General features: G+C 44.8%; 1 protein-coding gene across 7 annotated transcripts in view; it reads left to right on the top strand.

The window, feature by feature from the left end:
* The window catches only part of DPP6 (dipeptidyl peptidase like 6), a 492,205-nt gene that overhangs the window by 464,286 nt on the left and 5,046 nt on the right, over positions 1 to 22,873 (top strand). For all 7 annotated transcript variants that reach the window (XR_014173292.1, XR_014173293.1, XR_014173294.1 and 4 more), the window contains exons 17-24: positions 8,626 to 8,673; positions 12,000 to 12,098; positions 13,482 to 13,551; positions 19,429 to 19,623; positions 19,922 to 19,976; positions 21,182 to 21,293; positions 21,998 to 22,056; positions 22,737 to 22,809. Coding sequence is in view for 1 of the 7 variants with exons in the window: in XM_081931638.1 (XP_081787764.1) it covers positions 8,626 to 8,673; positions 12,000 to 12,098; positions 13,482 to 13,551; positions 19,429 to 19,623; positions 19,922 to 19,976; positions 21,182 to 21,293; positions 21,998 to 22,056; positions 22,737 to 22,809 (711 nt within the window). In the remaining 6 variants the exon portion in view is untranslated. The remainder of the gene's footprint in view (positions 1 to 8,625; positions 8,674 to 11,999; positions 12,099 to 13,481; positions 13,552 to 19,428; positions 19,624 to 19,921; positions 19,977 to 21,181; positions 21,294 to 21,997; positions 22,057 to 22,736; positions 22,810 to 22,873) is intronic.

Genomic DNA, 22,873 nt, shown 5'->3' with positions numbered 1-22,873 from the left:
CGCAGACGACTCTGGGGTTGCGGCACTCATCTCGCTTTATTGGCCGAGGGAGCTGGTGTACAGCTTCCAGGTCATGTGGCCAGCATGACTAAGCTACTTCTGGAGAACCAGAGCAGCATACGGAAATGCCGTTTACCTTCCCGCCAGAGTGGTACCTATTTATCTACTTGCACTTTGACGTGCTTTTGAACTGCTAGGTTGGCAGGAGCAGGAACCGAGCAACGGGAGCTCACCCTGTCTACCGACCTTCTGATTGGCAAGCCCTAGGCTCAGTGGTTTAGACCACAGCGCCACCACGTCCCATACTCCAATGGTCTTGTTACTGGTAAATATCATTCATGTCTGTACCTACAGCCGCACTTTGGAAAGTGCAAATGAGCCAGAGCTAAGTACTAGTATAAAATAAAGTATCAGAAGGCCAGTGCATTGACGCAGTGATAAGCAGGCAACTCAGAAACCTCTGTGTGACAGAATTCCCCCTCTGCCCATCGAGAACTGAGCAGTGCATTAACATGCTTCCCTGGGAGGGATTGTAGCTTGCTGTTTACACATTAAGTCACTGAATGTGTTAACTGTTCTGGCCAAGATTATTCCCTTCCAGAAGGCTGATTATGAAGATGTCCTTCTCTCCCCCCCCCCACCTCCTTCTCTGTGTACCCCTCCAGCACAGGAATGTAATTAGTGCTGGGGGGGCAAGTTGTGACCTTTTGCCACTTTTCCTGTGGCTCGGGAAGCGTAAATTAGTTTCTGATGTTTTAGAGCACAGCCAGACTAAATCAGTCCTTTGCACATGGCCATCTTTTGCATTTATTTGCTGGTCCCTCTTTCCAGAGGACTAGTGCCCTTAATTCTGAGTGATGGTCAGGTCATGAGCCTCCGCTGTGCATGGCTCATGTTAACTCTTTGAGAGGGAAAAGTAATTCGTTCCCTTTCATTAAAGCAGTACTTTAAAACACAGGGCAGATTGGAGGGTCTTCTGCCCCCAAACCCAAGGCTTCACAAACGCAGCTCCTCCAGATTAAAAGTAGGATACTATTAACTCACTTAATATTTTTTTCTTAAGAGAACATCTGTTCTGTCACCCTTTAACAACATATTTATTAAAGTAGGCTGTGATTAATTCAAATTGTCACTTGTGCGGATGTCGGCATTAAGTTTCTGCTTCCTCTGAGCAGACCAATCGTTTGTATGTTATAAAATACTTCATTGTGGTGTGAAGCACCATTAATTTAACATAAATTACCCTTAATTGTTCGCTGACGTGAAAGACAAATAAATAAAAGGAAATGGAGAAAAGCGATTGGCGGCTTCTAGTTTAACAGTGACTTTTACATGGAGTGAAGGTTGGTCATTGTGCCTCCGTGTAATTGACCAGGACAGATGGTTCTGCAGCATAGCAGTTTTGCCTCCTTACTGTACTTGCAAATATTTAGGAAAGGGGTATGGCAGAGCACACAGGTACTGAGCTGTGCAATTCATCTGGAGGCAAATAATTCACCACGGAGTTCTCCAGCTAGCTAGAGCTGAATTACATAACATGGTAATAACTACTCTGAGAGGCAAGTTAGGCTGCTTCCAGACAGCTTGTTTATTGAGCATTCGGCCTATTTTGTTTGCACAGGGTTTATAAGGAGGTTAGATGATGCTGGCTATGTACTGAGATTAATTCTGATTTGTTTGTGGGGAGGTTATATGGCGTATCAGTCGTTATCCCACATTTTCCTGTGCATTTCCACATCACTTTCTTTATACAGGCAATGGCTGTTTTGCACGGGGGTTACATTCCTGACCCCTCATTGTGTTGGCAAAGTGCACATAAGCCCATTAGGCCCTGCTCCACCACCTTCCGGGTTGCAGCGATGGACATATTGGACCAGCCAAAAACGGTCAAGGCCTGTGTTGTAAAAAAATAATCATCTAATTTTATGGGAAAGTAACAGCTGCAAAGCAACTTTAGTTGTGCTGCCTGGATTTCCTGGTTTATGATCAAGGTCACATCCACACCATACTTTTAATGCACTCTTATACCACTTTAACAGTTGGGACTTCCTCCAAAGTATCCTGGGAATTGTAGCTTGTTGAGGATGCTGACCTCACCCAGAGCTATGATTCCCAGCACCCTTAAACTTCAGTTCCCAGGATTCTCCATGACTGCTCAAGTGGTATAAGAGTGCTTTTAGCGTATGGTGTGAATGTGGCCCAAATCTCACCCAAAAATAGTGACCGTCTTACCCTTGGGGTAAGAGATAGTGACTGGATTAGGGCTACCAAGTCAACTTGGTGGCTGAGTGGAGATTTGAAGATGGTTCAGCCTGGGTCAAATCCTGAAATACCATTAAAATCCCTGGAACGAGAAGTAATCAACTAGAAATATCATCTTATGGAAATAAAATAATATAAATCAAAAACTTTAAGAAAAAAATTAGAATTAGAAAAACCTAAAATTGAACAAAGCCTTAACAGGATGCCAGCTACAAACCTCTGAACTATTCCGTTTCCTCAGAAAGAAATAGGGAAATCATAAACCTTAAATGACCAAAATTGTTCAATTTTATGTTCAATTTTAGGTTTTTTTCATAAGATAATATTTCTAGTCGATTACTTCTTGTTTCAGGGATTTTCACAGTATTTCATTTGTTTTGTGCAATTTCCCGGTTCCGTGACTGACTCTTTTTTTCTACTGGGTCAGATCCTGAGCTCTAATCACACTGGTCTCTGCCAAAGAATCCTGGCAAGAATAGTTGATGGAGAGGGTGCTGATAATTCTCTGTTAGAGATCCCTTGTTCCTCACCCTCCCAGATAGTCCCCAGGTTCTCTGGGCAGAGGAAATCGACAGCAAAACCAGTTTAATTCAGTAGCACAGATTTGCCCTAAATGGTCCAATTCCCCTTTCAAGCAATCAATGATAATAGCAGCTAAATCCCTCTAGTGCCCTCAGTAACAAAGCTGAAGAAATGGAGGTGTCATCACACGGTACTGAGAACAGGAGGGGTGTGTGTGTTTATTTCCAGCTTGATGAATGACCTTGGCTGAACTCATTATTCTTGAGAGTCTAAGTGCAGATGTTCCCATCCCTCAAGATTTAGAGCTTGGAGAAGAGCTGCATCTTTCACCCTCTGTGCCAGCTGGAGTCTTTATTAGGTTTATTGTTTTCTGATTTCAAGAGACCTGTTTAACTTTTTGTGAGCGCTGCAGGAATGTTAAAGACAGGCACTCAAGAATCTCTTGCTTGTGGGGGGGGGGGGCTAAAAGAGGGAGAAGCCACCGAATGTAAAATATTTTGGGGAAGCAAGTTCTTTCCTTCCCAAAAAATATAAAATACCACTTTATCGACATTGTTTGTGTGACATGCAGATCTGTTAAAAGAAAACTGAGATCTCAGCTTACTTTTTCATTCCGATGGTTTAAAAAGTAAGCATCTAGTCCTCCTGATTGTAAAGAGTGGCTCCAGATAAGAATGAGCAGGAGATTTGCATCTTGAGCTAGGTATTTTCTCCTTATTTACTTAAAATATTTCTTAGCTACCCTTCACTGAAAGATTCCACATCAGTGTATAGAAGCGTGTGTAAAATCAATTCACACAACATATAAATGCAATCTGAAACCAATAAAGGTTTCATTCCGAAAGCTAAAAAGAAAGAAAAACAGAAAAGAAACAGTTCCAAAAACCAGACACGTGCTAGCAACAACTACTACTGTCCAAAATGCCTGGGCCAATGACGAAGGACTTCACCTGGCTCTGAAAATTTCTAATGTCAGCATGATGTGAGCCTCCTTAGAGAGGACATTTCACAGTTGGGGTGCCACCACCGAAAAGGCCCCTCTCTTTTGTAGAAACATAGCAGCATGCCTCTGATGAAGAGGGTCCTTGGAGAGGTCTCTGTCTAGAAGACCTGAACTTTTTCTTCAGATAAGCAGATTGCTCCACGAATGGGGAGTTGCACACTTGCAATTCCTTCCAGTCATCCATAATGTAAAATGGGATCTCTGAATTAGCCCCTGAACTGCCAGAACAAATCCATCTTCTTAAATTGCATGAAAATAGGGCAGCATAGGTGGTTATTGTTTTGCTTTGCTGTATGCACACCTGTGGAACGACATGATCTTAACAGGAGCCCGGCTGGATCAGGCCAAAGAAAAGCTCATCCACCCCAGCATCCTGTTCTTAAGATGGCAAACCAGATACCTGTCCGAAAGCACAACAGCACTCTCCCCATTTGTAATACCCATCACCTGGCATTCAGAATACCCCCAACAATGGAGTGTAGCCATTGCGTCTAGTAGCGACTGATAGTCTTTTCAAGAAGGACGCATGTGAAACATGGCGGGGGGGGGGGGATGACATAAATGCCTTGGAGGCTTAGGAAAGCAGTTCAATATACTTTTTTTGATATCGGTGATTGCCAGCACATGCCACAAACATCTGTCTCTGGTGTTGAATCTGAACACGTCACTGACAGGACAGATCTTTTAATTACAGCCGGTGGCTCCCCAACGCTCCCGGCGCCTTTGTTTATTAGTATGATAATATGGTACCCATGTATGAACTGGGGTGTGTTAAGCTATACATAATGCATGGCTTAGCAAATAAAGAGATATTGGAAGCTGTACGCTGGGGCACGATGGCCGTTGCCAATTATCATACTCCGGCAGCACCCAGGCCCTTTGAGTTCTTCCCGCTCGCAGCTGCCCTTTTAAATCATTCATTGCTGCTTAAAAGATACTCTGCTGGAGCCTGGCAGAGACAATTTCAATTTTCATTGTTTACATAGTGGGAGTTTCACTTGTGGTTTGAAATTATGGGCTGCACATAACTGCGGCTGAGCCAAAGAGAGCAGGTTTTCCTTTAACGTCGCGTTTTGTTTCGTTTTGTTCCACTCATCTCCCATGCACAGTTTCTGTGTTTTGGTAGCTGTTGCTGAATACAGATTAGTTCGCTGACATGATTTCCACGAGATTTTTAAAAGGGGGAAAACATTGGACGCTCTTTGGAAACAAAACCACGGGTTTCTCCAAAAGCGCTTGGCAGTGTTTTAACTGCTTTTTTAAAAAATTGGCTAGCGGTATTGGACACACTGATTAATGTTTGTTAATTAAGCAACTATCTAGAGAGTGTCGCAGTTTTAAAACAGCATTTCCCCATTGATATTTGTGACAAAAATAGAGCATGGACCTGGTGCTCCCAGATGCACTGTTTTCGTTTGCTTTTACATGACTTAGGCTGGGACTCAAAGAGACTTGTACACATACACGCATAGCACTTCCACATAGGCAAAAGGAGATAACATTTTTTTTTCTTTAAACTGCCAGCCCTTTCATTGCATGGCGTGTTGCTCTGAGGTCCTCTCACCCTGAGGGGAAGGGGATTTTCAAGGATGGATGATACTGCTGGTGAATAAGTCAGATTAAATCTACTGTGTTTGTGTGCAAAGCTTTGGGTCCCAACTACTGTGCTTATTGTCTAGGCATTAGCTGTATGTTAGCATGGCTCTGTCTCACTAATGATATAATTTAGTGTTGCTCACAGCTAATAAACTGTGCTCGTTTTCCAGGATCATCATAGCCTTCCATGTGATGCATTTAAATTACCGTATTTTTCGCCCTATAGGACACACTTTTCCCCCTCCAAAAATGAAGGGGAAATGTGTGTGCGTCCTATGGGGCGAATGCAGGCTTTCGTCGACCCCTCTCACTCTCCAGGCTTCAGGAACCTATCCGCAATCCTGGGGAGCCTGGCGGGAGTTCCTGCTGGGCTCCCTAGGCTTGCAGATAGCAGCCTGCATCCCGAAGCCTGGAGCGCGCTGAGCAGCACGCTTTGGGCAGATATCCGCAAGCCTGGGGAGCCCGGCAGGAGTTCCCAAGGCTTGCGGACAGCAGCCTGCAGCCCAAAGCCCAGCAGGTGTTGAGGTTCTCCGGGCTGCTCCTTCGACGGAGATGCGCAGTGTGTTTTGCGCGGACAGTGTGTTTTGCACCCACTTGCGTTTGCTTTGGGCAGCGAGCGGCTCGCAGGGTCGCCCCTCCCCCATCGCCGCGGAACCTTGCCCCAGATTGGGAAGCTAATCGGCTAGCGCGGCGCTGCGGCGGCGGCTGCTCTTCTTCAACGGGGGATACCGGCAAGCAGCCGGCTGAGGCTCCCTCTCCGCCCTGCTGCCCCAGGAAGCGGGATGCCGCTGCGCAACGAGGTGAGGGTGCACCGTCGGGGAGCTCCCCGCTGAGGAAGCTGCGCAGGGAGTGGGAGCCGCAGAACCCAAGGCACCACGATGGCGATCTGAAGACGGGCAATGTGGCCAGCCTCATCAGTATCTTCGGCTCGAAGCCCGGGGTGTGCTCCACAGCGCACCCCGGGTTTCGGGCAGATGTCCGCAAGCCTTGGGAGCCAGCAGCCTGCAGCCCGAAACCCGGGGGGAGAAAATAAATTTCTTTTTCTTTATTCCCCCCCTCCAAAACTAGGTGCACCCTATGAGCCGGTGCGCCCTATAGGGCAAAAAATACGGTAATCAAGGCCTTCCTCCTCCTGTGACTGCAGTGCTTGGACATGGCAAACCTGCACTTTTGATCACACATCCGGGATCCTGGTTTTCATGCTCACACTAAACTGGGGAGGTGAGAAGGAAATGAGTTGCTTATGATATCACAAGCCATCGAAGAAGAAAAAAAATCTACTATTGTTTGCAGGTTTCAATTTACTCATGAGCTCCACCCAGAAGCAACATACGTAGTATTCCTGGATTCCTAACAGAGAGGTCTATTACCTAGCCTGGACTTGGGGAGGAACTGAGCCAAAGGAGAAACTGTTGCCCTGGGAATGCTTGTGCAAACACCAGAGAGAGACTTCACCCAGTGCAGTGGCATAAAGTAGGGTATTGTTGGAGGACCTCATTATCCATGTGGAGGCTGCTGTTGGACCAACTCAAAACTTCATGGCCTCCATGACAACCATGGGTCTCTCATCGGTCCAGCACACCAGGCAGGGCACACTCTCAATGGGATCATTGCCCCAAATGCTATGAGGACTGAAGAGATGGGGAGTGCAGTGCACTTCCTTGTCATGGTTAGACCATTATCTGGTTAACGTTGGACTGTTGATGGCAATTCCCCCTTGTAAGGGTGGTGGCCCCATTCGGATGGCCCACCAGTGGAGACTGATGGAATCCAGCATGTTCCTGAATGCTCTAGGGCAGTGATGGCCAAACTCGGCCCTCCAGCTGTTTTGGGACTACAACTCCCATCATCCCTAGCTAGCAGGACCCATGATCATAGATGGTGGGAATTGTAGTTGAAAAACAGCATTAGACCTAGGTTTGGGAAACCCTGATCTAGAACAAGAGTCACTTCTGCTGGGCTGCTGCACAAGCAAAGTAGGAGCTGCAATTGACTGTGTGCTTCCAAAATTCTCATACTTTCTGTCTGGCCTGTCTCCTCTCAATAGAATGAAAGAGAGCAAACTGTGAAAGCTGATTTCCGACAGAATATTTCACACTCCACGTAATATGTTTAGTCATCAAAGAGCTTATCATTTACATTTCCTGCATGCATTTTGAATGTGTGAGCAGGATAATTAAATTCATATGTGCCAGCGTTTCACAGAAGAAAAGCAGGGACACTTGAGTATTTGTCACACTCTGAGTGGGGACAGATGCACATGCACATGCAAACACATATGCCTGCGGTTTTTCTTTCTTTCTTTCTTCCTCCTGCCGTTCAGGCTCATTGCAACACATTTGACTGACATGCTGGCATGCAGATGGACTGCTGGTTTGGTAGTCTGTCTTGCCCTTCCCCCATTCCAGGCAGCTCTCTGCTTCTTTATTTTTTAAGGACCATGTGTGATTTGAAAATGCAGCATGCAGTTCTTTCCATTCTGAACTTTTTTGAGAATCAATTTCTACAACCTTGAAAGACAGCTTCAGATGTGTGTGTGTGTTAGTGACATCACTGGGTTTTTCCAGCCAATCAGTGCTGTGCACAGCTGTGTTCTGGTTTCCCTTGAGCTGAAGCTGGGAATGAAAACTGTATACCTAAACAAAATGCAATGAAGTTACTTATACCACTGATCTAATGGTCTAGATCTGTCTGCATGCTTTCTTTGACAGCAGTGATCACTGCCTTCTCTTCTCCACCTCCAGCACATTGCATTTATCTACCTTGCCGCATCCTGTCCTGCGGTGATTTCTGAAGCCAGGGGGCCATGACAGCTTCTTGTTGTTAGCAGTAAACTATCCAGAAATTTTTGCATCTTTAAAGCTTTCATTTCCCTTGAACCCCATCCATCAGGTGCATAAAGATAGAAATGCTTTGTGCGGCATAAATTGCACGATGTTGGAAATCATCTAAAAAAAGCAAATGATTTTAATTGTGTTTGCGCTAATTAAAATATTGACAAATTAGAGAAGACACACTGAGCACTCCATCGGGAAAGGCTGTCTGTCTTACATGTCTTTCTGTTTGGTGGTTGCTAATTATCCCTGGGTGATTTGCTGCTTAGATCAGCCTTCCATGAAATGTAATCCTTGGCTGGCTCCAAGGGATTCGGAATCAGGTTCTTAAATATAATTTTTAGATGCATCTCTCTCTCTCTCTGTTTTTTTTTTAATGTGATGCATTTCTTTCTCCCTGTTTCCAAGGTCCAAGAGTTCCACTGGTAACAGTCCACAACACATCAGATGCACAAAGTAAGTGGTCATCACATGGTAGGAGAAGGCATTTCAGACTTCGGTAATTGGGGAGAGGGGGGGGGGGAATTGGAAAGAAAGGCAAGGTTCCCACCAGAGGTCAAAGGCCTGCTGAAAGACAATATAATGAACCGTGTTTTGGGTTTAGATTGGAAGAAGAGGTTGCTTAGAAGTGTGGAATAATAGTTGGGGTGTTGGATAGCAATTATGTCAGTTGACAGAAGAGGGGAAAGGAAGGCTAGAGGACATCACCTGGAACTTCTCAACACCCTGACCTAAGGGCCCAAGATTTTCATAATGCAGAGCTGGTTTTGTTGATGATGATAGTGGCACTAAGTGGAGGGAGTTATTAAGTGATCAGCTGACACCCCCAGCAAACAGAGCCTTTTCTGCAGCTTCTCCCATACTCTGGAATTCTTTCCCAAGGGAGGTTAGATTGACTCCCTCTTTGTTCACCAGAAGGCTAAGACCTTCCTGTTCAGAAAGTTAGTTGCCAATGGTGCTGATAACTGGACAAACTGTGTTTTAATTGCTGGCTCTAAATGTGTTCTGGTGTATTTTAATTACTAGTTTGTTTTTTACTTTTTATTTCATTATGTTGTTTTTAAATATGTTTTATTATGTTGTTTTTACATGTTGCAAGCTGCCCTTGAATCCCAACTTGGGAGAAAGGTGGTTTATAGATGCATTAAATAATAATGATCCTCATTTCCAAGTGGTCCAACAAGTTTGGGAAGTGCTGAGTTTAGGAGATTACAGTGGAGGCAAATGTCCTCTCAAGAAGCACCAGATCAGGATAATAAGGTCTACAAACAGATGCAGAATCAATTGTAAAGAAGATTAGGAAGTAAGGATTTTTCACTCACCACAGATGGCTGATTTTCGCGGCAAAACCAAAACCTTTCAAAAGTTCAGCACAGAACTACCTTTGAGAAAATTCATTCAAGCAAGGCTAAAGATGAGGAAGGTGAAGCTGGAGATGGGATAAAGGAAGCCTAAGCCTAAGGAAAAGCAAAATAACCATATAGCCATTGCAATCCTAGCCGTGTCTGTTCTGAAGTTCAGTGGGTCTTGGGCTGCATACACACAATGCATTTAAACTACATGGCTTCCCCCAAAGCAAAATGGGTGTTATAGTTTACCCCCCTCATAGGGCTACAGTTCCCAATACCCTTAACAAGCTATAGTTCCCAGAATTCTTTGGGGAAGTCATGTGCTCTAAATGTATGCTGCCTTACTCCCAGATAAGTGTGATATAAATAAATATAGGCAAGCACAAAGCTTTACCAAATTGCCTCGCTTTGCATTTGATTATCGTCTGCCTGGTTCTTATACGGTGCTCTCTTGCCATATTGGATAAAGAAAGCCATTGTGATGGCCTCCTGTTAGCAAAGTTCTATTTACTTCATAATACGAGGCCACATTAAGGGACTATTCTGCAGCAATCAGATAACTGTAAATCCCACCAAATATTATGGTGTGCTTACATTTAATTAAGAGCCGGCTATTTGTACTGCGCAGACAAGAGTTCCCAGCGGTCCCAAGGCAGGGAAATAAATTGAGAATTCTCTGGGAGATATGTCAGTCTCCTCTTGTTTCTCCCACTCAGCTCCCGCCTTCCTCTTGATGCAATTATGTGAGCAAATAGAATGGCTTTTCTGGAGTCCCGGCGTGGCCAGCCTCTTTCTGCTGATAAAGCTAATTGTGCGAGCCATAATTAAATGAGGATCCTAACATTTAACCAAACTTAATAGTCTGCTGCTTTGGAGCTTTCGCTGGGGTTATGATTTCAATAAAGATGAGAGCAGGCTTTTCAGGAACAAGTCTGAATACTCATTGAACCATTAAACCCACCTGCTGAAATAGCAGTAGGGGGGGGCACACTGATTGGAATTGGCAGGCTTTTGTGATACTACTTCTCCTTTTTAATTCATTGGAGACAAACACTTGAGCCCAGAATATGATTACGAGTTGCAGAAACGATACACTTGGGTGGAGGGGAGAAAGAAGCCCTGTCCCCCCCCCGCCCCCGTTTTTAGGGTGGTCCATGCATAGATTATCATAATTCAGGCATAAATGCAAATCTCTCCTCCCCAAATTCCCAGCCTGTTAGCTCACTGGCTTCCCTGTCAAATATGTGCATCAATCTCTAGGATGCATCATCAATACTTTGCAAATATGCACATGATTAAAAAAAGAGAGTTACCAACAAAGTAGAGTTTAGCTTGAGGTTATTATGAGCATAGGTAACAGTGGTGTTTCTTCTGAAGAAACACCAAATGTAGACCTTTCCTTTGCGCCACGTGGATTCTGTGTTTGTTGATTCCTGAGTGCAAATCCCTATCAGAAGTATAGATGCTCCAATGCCCCAATCCAGGTAAAGCCATGCATTAGGAGGAGGAGGCATCAGTGGTGCTGATTAGATGCTAAGGAAAAGTGTGAGAAGGGCTGGATTTAAGGACTCCCTCTCTCTTGAGTTATCTATTGATTGACTGTAGGAATTGAAAAAGAAACAGCACCTCACAGTAAAGTCGCAATGAAAACCTGCAGTTAGTGGCAGCTAAAAACTGGAGCAGCCAGTATTGATCAGTGGTAGCAGGAGAAACGCTCCTGAACATAATTAAGATGATAATAAACGTCGAACAGCAGATCAGTATAAGTTGGTTGGTTTTCTGAATGGGCAATGTTGGGCTGAAGCTTCTGAATGGTGGTTATTCATTCATTTATAGATCATTTCCTATGAAGCACTTTGAAGGAATTCCACAAAGCCATAAAAGCAGATATAAAACAATTGCACAATAACAATAAAAACCATTACGTGTGTAAAAATAGTTAAAACGATTACATGTATAAAAACTATTTCGAATCTAATACAGGTATCAACTGGGATTTTTTAATTTAAAAAAATCTCTTCTTAGAAGGCTTATTTGAAGAGGACAGTCTTCTGCAGGCTCAGCAGACTTTTGCTTTGTGCTAAAATAAAAGCTCAGAGATTACAAAATACTAGAGTTGGAAGGGACCAATGCAGGGATCATTGAGTGGGGCTCAGACCTACAACCTTGAGATTAGGGGTCTCATGTTCTGCCAACTGAGCTATACCAGGAACGTCTCTCATAACACACACCTACGCTGTCAGCTTCCTAATGGCCATCATATTCCAGCTAGTTACTGCCCATTTTGCAAATTCTGCGCTTCTGTTTCTCCACTTTTCCCGCCCTCCAGTTTTGCATAATGGGGAAAAATATATTGGCTGCTCTTTGTCAGTATAGAATTAACAAATGCATTGTATGACATCTTGGATTATTTTTTTCTCCCTGTTCTTCCAGAACTCTTTGACCTAGAGGTAAATGAAAAGGTGCAGAAGGCAGTAGCAGAGAGACAGATGCCCAAAGTGGAATACGCAGAAATCAAGATTCATGATTACAGTAAGGTTTTTCTTTTCTTTATGTCTTATGTATTTTTGTCTCTGCTCTTTAATTGAAATCCCCCCCCCAATTAAAAAATAAACCCATGGAGGCTCTATCAGGTTTAAGAGCATGTTCTGTGGGGAGGAAGGGGGTTAACCCTTACCCGCCCCCCAGCATGGACTTGACAAAGGTGGCTCCCCTGAAGCTTCTATTTGGCCCAGGAATAATGCTTTATGCCTGAAGCAACAGTAATTTCTTCAGGAAGAATGGTTTTTGCAGGAACTGCAATAGGATGCAAAGGGTTCCCCAACTCCTTATTTAAAAGAAAAAAACTTGACACGTTAAATGTGATCGGACATATAAATGTATCATCTGCTTTGAGCCTTGGAATAGGTATGTGCTGATGGACAGAGCCATAAATATATATTGACAGTAATTGCACAACTGTTTCCTCGGGACCTAGCTGTATGTTCAAAACCAGTCTTACATGCTGAATTATCTCTGCCTTGGTTTAAACATATTTAAAGCCACGTGTTGTTGGCTGTCCTGCGGCTAATGATACAAATCAGCTATCTATTAGCAAGTCTGATGGAATAAATTAATTAGGCAAGAGTGTCATGAGAAGATTGCAAAGCAAACCGCTTAAACCTATTGGCTAATCTGGCTACTGATTGCCAGGATGTTGTCCTTGTGCACTGTAGTTTATTTTGAAAATAGACCAAGGCAGGAAGAATCTCCTGCAACAGCCTCTTTATGTCTGCACCAATATGCACCCAAGGGGGTAAAAAACGTGAAGCACCATTATTTGTTCTTCTAAGACACAGTGCTTCAACCAGTGCGCTGTTCCTGCAAATGCTCCTTCTTAATTTAGTTCATCCAATTAAGTCTTTTCTGCTTCGTTTTATTCTACCAGGGAAAGTTGCAATCAAACCCCTGGTGTTTAAAATGCACAAGAAGAACCCTTTGTCTTCAAAAACCCTGAAAGCAGGAAAAGAGGAAAGCAGCCTTCTCCTCCTCGCTGTGGGATATTTTTATTTCACGTAGTATCTCTCTTTCCCTCCTCTAGTGCTTCCAAAATATTGCCTTGCGGTTCTGCAGCTCGTCCACCTGCCTACAGGGGGAAATAATACATATCAGTGGCCACTAATTGCATGTTTGGTGCGTGACCAAGCGACGCACCGCACCTTAGCTCCAGATTCCTTGTCATCTTCGATAATGCTGGGCAGGTTTCCTCTTTGAAGGCGTAGATATTCTGTTAAGGTGTTATTTGCCAAGCTTGTCTATGGAACGCCGTTTTGTTCCCACTGAGAAGCGCCGCCGTGTTACCAGCAAAAGAAAAATATCATTCAGCATAATGACAACCTCCTCAAACTTAAGAGCTTCCTTATGTCTCTTATCTAGAATTGCCAATGCAGATTTCAAAGCCGGCCGTCTTCACCGAAAACATGCACTACCCCTTGCTCCTTGTTGTGTGAGTAACATTATGAATTGTATCGTTTTCAGGGGACATCCAGGCACCCAAGCCAGGCTGCGCTTTGCTTGTTGCTAGGAGAAACATGGGAATTTGGACATACGAGGTTAGGGAGTGGAGCAGTGCTTGGCAAAGCCAGGCAAAAGCTGACTAGCTGAGGACGGAATAGAGCAGGCGAGGAACAAGGGGCCATTGCAGCAAACAGGAAACTGCCATACTGGATCGGGGCCACAGCTCAGGGGCAGAGCATCTGTTCTGCACGCAGAACAGGTCCCAGGTTCAATTGCAGGTAGAGCTGAGATCTGTCTGAATCCCTGGAGAGCCTCTTCCAGTCGCAATGTAGGCAACGCTGAGCTAGATTGGAGACTGCCCCATTAGCATGAAGGGGGCACTGCCCACCAACCTCTGTTTTCAACGAGCTCCTATCTGCCTACTTGCAGCCAGTCCAGAGGGTGGCACTGCCTGTCAGCTTCCTCCTTATCTCAGTGTTGCCCTTATAGAACGCAGCAGGAAGCAAGACAAAAGAAGAGTTAGTTGACTCTGCCTTCCATTGGCTCCTGTTCCGCCTCCCGTGGGCATCCCTCTGCTCTGCCCTGCCAGCCAGACACTGGGTGCACCAATGGCCTGACTCAGCATAGGGCAACTACTCCATCTTCCTGCCTTCCAGACGGTTTCCCCATCTGGCCCAGTATTGTCTACTCTGACCCGCAGTAGCTCTCCAGGCTCCCTGGCAGAGAGGAGGACTCTTTCCCGCCCCTCCATTGCCTGCTGGCTGATCCTTCAAGCTAGAGATGCCAGCAACTGATCTGGGACCTTCTGCAAGAAAAGTATGGGCTCTGCCATAAGGAGTGGACAAATGTGTCCATTTCCGGTTCTCAATTCCCTCCTCCACATTTCTGCAATTAAAATAAAGATAAAAAGAAATCCTCATGAAATTTCTTCAGCATTTTAGGACAAATTTATTGTAATAAACTCATGCAGTTTTGAGAAATGTTCACATTTTTGCAAGCAATTTCAGCCAACACAATACATTTTGGAATGTTGTTTCCCCTAAAATACACATTTATATCTGCATGCTTTGGCCTAGTGGGTGCATTTTTCTGCGCATTGCTTGGCTGGAAGACTGTATTTGCAAAATTCAGAAAAGTTGGGATTTTGAAGGGTGGCTGCTTTTCAGTTCACTTCTTTCCGGAAGTGAGGATTTGGACAGTTTGCCTATCAATGCAAACTGGATAGAATTTCTCCTCCACCCCTTCCTGCCAGTGCACTGTGGTCCCTCCCTACGTGAGTCAGGGCAGACAGTGGCAGACACAGAAGTTTACTGGATCTTCTGAGCCAATTGCCCTCTTGTGCATAGTTAAGAAAGAGAGGTCCTATTGATATCCATTGCATATGGTTAAATTAAGCCAAAAATATATATTGTGGTTTGAGGACCCGATCCCCCCCCCCCAAAGTGGAATGAATACACAAGGACACGTGATATAAGATTAATGGTCAAGAAAAGGCCACAACTTTCTTGATTACAGCAAGTGAAAAGGTATTGGCTTAGGCATTGGATTACGTCAGCTGACTCCACCCCCTCAGAGAGGGGTGAGTCTGAAACAAGGGGGGGTTATTCACCAGTAGGTGGAGCCTGTTGATGCTAATCCAACTATAGGCTCTCCCCTGATGTCACCGAGGGTCGTGCCATGGCCTCCCGCCAAGCAGGCATCGGACAGAATACACGACCGCCAGATTCCTTTAACGGAATACCCCAAAATTGAAGGCATAGGCGATGGCCACACCTAGCCCTTCGACACCACGACACATTATTCCAATGCCTAACCTACCCACCAATACCACAAAAGTTGTGACGATTGCTACGAGGTAGGCGAAAAAAGCAAAAAGCCTAATACCAAATGGAAAAATTCCTACCAGGCCCCCCCGGACAACCAGGGTGACCAACCTAAGGTCCTTAGCAAGGCCAAGGGAAACTAAGCCCTGAGCTCAAAGGGAGTGGAGGGTGGGTGAATCGCGATGGGACGACGAAGATTGAGGCTGAGGAGGGGCTGCCGCCGCCGTATTAAGGCTGCTATACACGCCCCCTCGGAGGCACCTGGTTGGGTGCCTGCCGATGGGCGTGGGCGCCAGCCAGGTAAGTGGGAGGCAGGGGGCTAATGCCCCCTGCTAGAGGCGGGGCTTGGGCTCCCACCCACAACCACTCCCCTCTCTTCAGGAGGAGAGTCTTTCTCCAAAAAGCATCACCGCAGATATACAACACAATCCAGTAGGAATTTTCCAACCAAACGTCATTGCTCTTATCCAACTCCCATTCATTTATGATAGACAAGATGTATCTCTCTCTTACCAACCTTAAAAATCAATTCACCACATGAAGCAGCTGCCTCATTGGCAGGGCACAGTCTGCTCATGCTGGCTGGCTCTTGAGAAATATTTGCTAATTAAAAACAGCAGTGGCACAAAACCACGATGTTCCCATGCATCAGAACTTAGCCACATGCAGACTATAAAGTTGGGGTGAAGAGTCACATTATTAAATGCTCACCAATGTTAAAAACTTCCCAGCAAATAGAAAACCAGAGCAGCTGGGGGCTGGGATAGAATATATTCTCCCTTTTCAGTGCTTGCTTTCCATTTGTAGGGAGGTGTTGTTACGAATGTGAAGGAGCATTCAAAAGTGGTCTAGCCATCAGCAAACGAGTCGCACACTTCATTCTATGACAGCCTAATTCTCCCACATATACGGGCCTGATCAGAGTCTGAACGCTTTCCTGGCTGGTCTCACATAATCCTTCCTAGGATGTGACCTTGAGCCATTGTGGAGCTGGCAGGATGAAAAGTAAATAAATACAGTCAAACAATTATTTTTCCTTTGCAAGCGAAAAGAGGGCATGACATTGCCCGTGTGTTCCAAAATGTCACCCCGAAGCTGGCTTGAAGGGAGGACAAAAGCTCTGTCATGAAGCCTGCCGTACCACGTCAAAAATTATCTCTGGGGAAATGTGCTTCATTATACAAGTGCTTGAGGAAGATTGGTACTCATCAAGCTAACGACACTTGATTAGACTGCCTCAGAATGAGGATGCACTGCTGGGCTGTGTGTTGAATAAATGCAAATCAGGAAAGCTGTACGCACAGGAGATTTGGGGGGGGGGGACCCACACACAGGATCCAACCAACCTGAAAAGAATTTTCCTGTATCACTAAGTGCTGCCTAATCCAGCAAACATCCCCATCCTTTCCTGCAAGATTTTCTTGGTGGAAGATGCATTTGAGATACATAGCACCATAGAATTATAGAGATGGAAGCGCCCAACCCTCTGCAATGCAGGAATCTTTTGCCCAGTGTGGGGCTCAAACCCATGACCTTGAGATTAGGAGTCTCGTGTTCTACCCACTGAGCTTCTGAGTTCAATTCATTGTGCTAATTTAACTTTCAAAGCCCTAAATTAGGCTCAGGGAAATGGCAGCCCTCTTAAGTAACTCCCATCAGTCCTAGCCATCATGGCGAGTGGTCAAGGATGGTGAAGGGAGTTGTAATTCAACAATACAACAGGTTTCCTGTTCCTGCCCTAGCTAGACTGAGCCCAGGAAATTACAAGAGTGGGCCTCTTCCTGCACCCTAATATATTTTCAGATTCTGTTCTGGGTGCTTCCTCCCGGGAGGGCGGGGTTAGATTGATGTTCTTCCTCTTATAGTGTGGCACCATTCCCATCAAATTATTTCCCCCAAGCTAACAACCTGGGCATTTTCAGAAGTGGGGCCTAATTTTTTTTTGTTTTTGCAAGGGTTTTTCTTGGGGGGGAGGAAGTTGCAGTTAGTGGGCTGTGAGAACATGCAGGGCTGGCCTAATGTAGATAGAATTTTAATTTTTTGATTTTTAATTAAAAAAGTTATTTGTGATGAAATTGCTTGAGAAGCTGTTGTAACTGGCAGTTGCACACTTAGTTGAGGACCTTTTTTGTCTCTGGGTGAAAGGTGATATGAAAATAATTTATTTTAAGATGAAATGAAATTGCTGCTGCGTTCACACTGCTTTGCCAAAGACCCATCACTGCCCTTTGAAATCTGAAGCAGATATGCTGCTGCCACGAGAAGTTAAATGTGCTGTTGCCCGAAGAAAATAAAATCTGACATCTTGGCTTGGCAAGGAAACGCATTGTGATATATCACACTTCACGTTGCTGTTAACTTACCTGTTTGGCTGCGACCCTGAAAAAGAAACAAAAAATAAGCTCTGTTACTTTCAGCCATTAAACAAGTAGGGCAACAGGAAGCCTCTGACTTCTTGTGCTTGTGTGTCAGCTCTGGAGGAGGGGCTTTTGCATCTCAGCCAGAATGGTAGTTCCAGGACTAGTCAGCAACATGCTTGGGTATCCATTGAGGCCCATGACCTGGCAGATCATAGAGTTGGAAGATCATAGAGTTGGCCTGGAGAAGGGACCCTAAGGATCATTTCTTCCAACCTCCTGCAATGCTGGAATATGCAGCTGTCTGATGCAGGGATTGAACCTTCAACCTTGGCATCATCAGCACCATGCGCTAACCAACCAAGCTATCCAGCCAACGCTGATGTCACCTACCAATTTCCTATAGTAGGGCTGTCTGAAAGCAGCATAAAATGCATAAAAGATGCAGCTGTCATTACAGGGCCTCTGGGGCAATCTCCCACATTTCCCAGAAGAATGAAACCTGGACAGGACTTGTATTTGGGAGTGGGGGAGACAGGATGAAGACGCACAGTATGTGTGCCTGCTAGCCCACAAAAACGTGCTGCTGGCCTTTTACAAGGAGGTTCATGAGCTCCAGGTAAAGGGAGTGCATGCACATTTTATGAATGTGCAATCCGCTGTTTCAGCTGTTAGCCATAAATGTGAGAAATTGGGATTTTGCATTCACTTGCACTTAGGAAGGAGCAATAGAAGCAGGTCAGACCACCAGGAGTGGAGGAGAAGTTCTGTTCAAAGGTGAATATTGCCCAATTTGCACTTTCCAAAACAGAGTAAGAACTGAAACACAACCATCCTTCAAAAATTCAAAATTCTCCAAATTCTGAAATGCAGTCCCTCCGGCTGAGTAATGAGTACAAAAAATGCATGTTGTGGGGTAATGCACATGTAGTATTAGTGAAAGCAGTATATGAAAATGTATTATACGGGAGAAGATTGCGCTGCAAAAATGTGCATATTTGACAAAATTGCATATAGACATGCGTATTAGGAGGAGGAAATGCTCTTGGTCAGTCCTGGTCAGATGCTGGTCAATTTTCATGAGGACTTTAAAAAAATGAGAATAATTGCAAGCTGATATAAAAACTTGGAGAAATGAATTTAGGGTTGGAAAAATGAGAGCCTGAAATTGACAGATTCACCCAGCCCTATATCAGACTATTTGTCCATCTGCCTCAGTCGTGTCTCCTCCAGCCTTCCTCAGCCTGTTACCCTCCAGATGTTTGGGCTGCAGCTTCCAAAATCCTGGACCACTGGCCGCGCTGACTTGGGCTGATGGAGGGCACTGAGTGGATCTGCTCCAGCCTTTCTCAGCCTTGGTTTCCCAGATGTTGTTGGACTACCACTCCCATCAGCCCTAGCCATTCATGGATGATGGGAATGGTAGTCTAACATCTGGGAGACCCAGGTTCAGAAAGGCTGATCTGTTCTGACTGGCAGTGGCTCCTGAGCAGATGTCTCTCCCATCGCCTGCTGCCTTGACTCTTTGAACTGGAGAGCCCAGAGGTTGCAGCTGGAGCCTTCTGCTTTTACGGCACGTGATGCAACCCTGAGCTGCAGTTCGTTCCTTTCCTGTTGCTTCCCTAAACCATTCGTTGTCACTGTGCATCATAACAAGATACCACTTGCTTTGTTCTTGTTTTATAGCGACGGGACTCCGGGCACACAGAGCGTGACGGAAAAGTTTGAGGTGAACTGGGAGAGCGTCATGGTCAGCTCGCATGGCGCCATTGTGATGAAGTTTGATGGGCGTGGAAGTGGTTTCCAAGGGACCAAGCTGCTCCACGATGTGAAGAGGCGGTTGGGTGTTTTCGAGGAAAAGGACCAGACGGAGGCTGTCTGGTGAATGAAAGAATCCTTTGGGGGATTGGTTTTGTTTGTAACTGCATCCTGGAAATTGCTGCTGTTGCTTTTCAATGATTTGTACTATTCCGTTTTTTAAAATGTGGTGGCGTTGCAAAAAAACATGGTGTCTGCTCAGGACAGCAAGCGTCGCCTTTGCCCTTTGGCAGCTGATGCTTTTGCATATGAACTTGGAATTCTGCCTGTGCTGCTGTTAATGCATCCTGGCTGCAATATTCAAGGCACCCTCCTACTTTAAGATAATCAAATTGTCCTGCTTTCTTTCTTTTTTTTTCAGCACAATGCTGCAAAACACGTATATTGATAAGTCGAGAGTCGGCGTGTTTGGAAAGGTGAGTGCCTTTTCAGCCTTCACCTTCAGCTTAAGCGTTTAGATCTGCATCTTGATTGAGTGAGCGTGTCTGCGGTTTATTATGGTCGTCTTTTTAACAGCGGCACGTTGCTTGTTGATTCTGAGGGAGAGAGAGCCTTGGGTTTTTAATCAAGCCATCAATCTGTGTTTTCTTGTAAATCCTGCCTTGGAAGAAGAAGATGCCAAGTGTTTGGGAGAAAATACTGTGAGGCTTTGCTTTCCCTTGCCCTCTCGCCTTTATTTTTACACATTAATTCCTGGATAATATTCATTCCCGCTCTCTCTCGAGGCCTGTTGAATTGTACGTGGAATTGATTCAAACCTACATAAGGTTTGCTGGTGTGCATTTCAAAGGGGATACCACACTGATATTCAGTAAAATGCAAAATAATAATAATAATAATAAATCCCTAAAACATAAAATCTCTAGGCGTAATTTCAAGCAACCAAACAACAAAAATGACTGTGGCCCTCCAGAGACTGCTGGACTCCCAACTCTCATCTGCTCCAGCCAACATGGCCAATGGTCAGGGATGATAGGCATTGTGGTCCAATGGCACCTGCAGAGTTACGCAACCCCCCACCCTGTGAATAAGCAGCATATTTTAATACATAGGGCATACCACAGAAGAGCCTTTTGTATAATAATAATAATAATAATAATAATAATAATAATAATAATAATTAATAATTTATTATTTATACCCCACCCATCTGGCTGGGCTTTCCCAGCCACTCTGGGCGGCTTCCAACCAAATATTAAAATACAGTAATACACCAAACATTAAAAGCTTCCCTAAACAGGGCTGCCTTCAGATGTCTTCTAAAAGTTTGGTAGTAGTTGTTCTCTTTGACATCTGGTGGGAGGGCGTTCCACAGGGCGGGTGCCACTACTGAGAAGGCCCTCTGCCTGGTTCCCTATAACTTGGCTTCTTGCAGTGAGGGAACTGCCAGAAGGCCCTCAGCACTGGACCTCAGTGTCCGGGCAGAACGATGGGGGTGGAGATGCTCCTTCAGATATACTGGACCGAGGCCATTTAGGGCATCTATTTGGAAAGTTTTCCCTGTTGAATTTACATTTCCTGAGGTATTAAAATATGGGCAGCATTGTGATATGGTGCGTTCTCTCCATCTTGTTTTTACATTCCAGCCCTCATCTTGTTGCTTCTTCCCCTTTCCTCTCAGGATTATGGAGGCTACTTGAGCTCTTACATCCTCCTTTCTGGAGAAGAGAATAAAGACCCTGTCTTCTCCTGTGGCGCTGCTCTTTCCCCACTGACGGACTTCAGATTGTATGGTAAATACTGACAGACACAGGGACATGGGTTCATTGGCTCAGCAATCACACTGTGCAAGTGCTCATGGGCTTTGAGAATCTAAGTGAGCTTCATGGCTGAGGGTGGGGGGATTTGAACCTGGGTCTCCTGGCACCTGAACCGCCACACCGCATTGGGTTTGGAAGGCATCCATCCATACAAATATTCTCAAAGTTGCTTGCATCCATAAGCATAAACATCAGCAAAACAGTATTAAGGATTAAGACAGCAGATAAAACTAGCAGCAATAAAGTTGAAGGCCTCAGAAAAAGTAAGGAGTCCAGGTAAGTCTCCTTAGGCAGGGATTTCCCTGATCAGAAGCCCACAATTAAGAAGGCCATCTTCTCCCCAGGTGGTGGCCTCCCCATCCCTGACTGCAGATGGCACTTTGGGGACAAACTCCAGTTATAATCTCGGCACCTGAGTGGTGTCTGGGACAGATAATTCCTTTCAGCTTTGGCCAGCGACATGCCCAAAAGGATAAAATGGTATCTTTGTTTTAAAAATCTTTATTTCCCCCGATTAATAAAGTGACAAAAATCCTCCAAAATTAAAAAGCTTGCAAGCACCTCATAGAAGAAACCAGGCCAAAGAAAGCACAGTTGGTTTTATTTATTTATTTTGCTGTTTGAAATATTGGTCTGAGCTTGGTAATGCCTCACTGATTTCCCTTTGTTTGTTTCAGCTTCGGCCTTTTCAGAAAGATACTTGGGATTACAAGGGATTGACAATAAAGCATATGAGGTAATGACTTGGATAACGGAGCTGGCAGAAGGAGCCTCTATTTTTAGCCCAAATGCAACACACAGCTTTGATTTTTAGCCCTGCCCTCTCGGTGCTGCTTGCGGGCACATAATTTGGATCGCAGGAGAATCTGCTGGTGGCGGAGGCTGTGTGTGTGTGTTTCATGCATTATCATAGGTCTGCTCATCTGTTTAGGGGGTTTAAATCTTGCCTTCCAGTGCAGCAAAATAAATAAATCGCTGGATGGCTTCCAAAAATTTAAGCATTGGATAATACATGATCTCAAAAACGGTGAAGCCATGAAACAATTAAAAGGGTACCAGGGCAGTATAAAACATCTGCATTGCCATTCCTTAAAATGCAAGCAGTACCTGAACCTAAACTAAAATAGTGCCAGGTTAATTTGATTGGAGAGTAGTGCTGCCTCTCCCAAGGGCCTTTATGAGTCCAAATTCTAGGTCTGGGTGGGCTTGCAGAAACAGTAACAGTTTTCAGCAGGCGTCTAAAACAGCTGAGCGAAGATGCCTGTCGCATGTCTCCGAAAGGCAGTTCCAAAGCCCAGCAGGTGCTGCCTTGTTGTTGTTAAGTCCACTGCTTAATTTTCATGCTCAGTATAGTTCTCAAAGAACTATTAGTGCGAGGACATAAAATGCTGAAACTCACCTCTCTTTTAATCTCAGACTACTAAACTGGCACATAAAGCGATGTCCATGAAAGATCAGAAGTTTTTGATCATTCATGCAACTGCTGATGGTAAGGCCTCTGCGAACACAATCTGTTAGCAGCACATTTTGCATGTTTAAAATTATTATTATTC

The sequence above is a fragment of the Podarcis melisellensis genome (assembly GCF_964234715.1).
Source record: "Podarcis melisellensis genome assembly, chromosome: 12".
Classification (NCBI taxonomy): domain Eukaryota; kingdom Metazoa; phylum Chordata; class Lepidosauria; order Squamata; family Lacertidae; genus Podarcis; species Podarcis melisellensis.
This window is presented reverse-complemented; position numbering and strand designations above follow the sequence as displayed.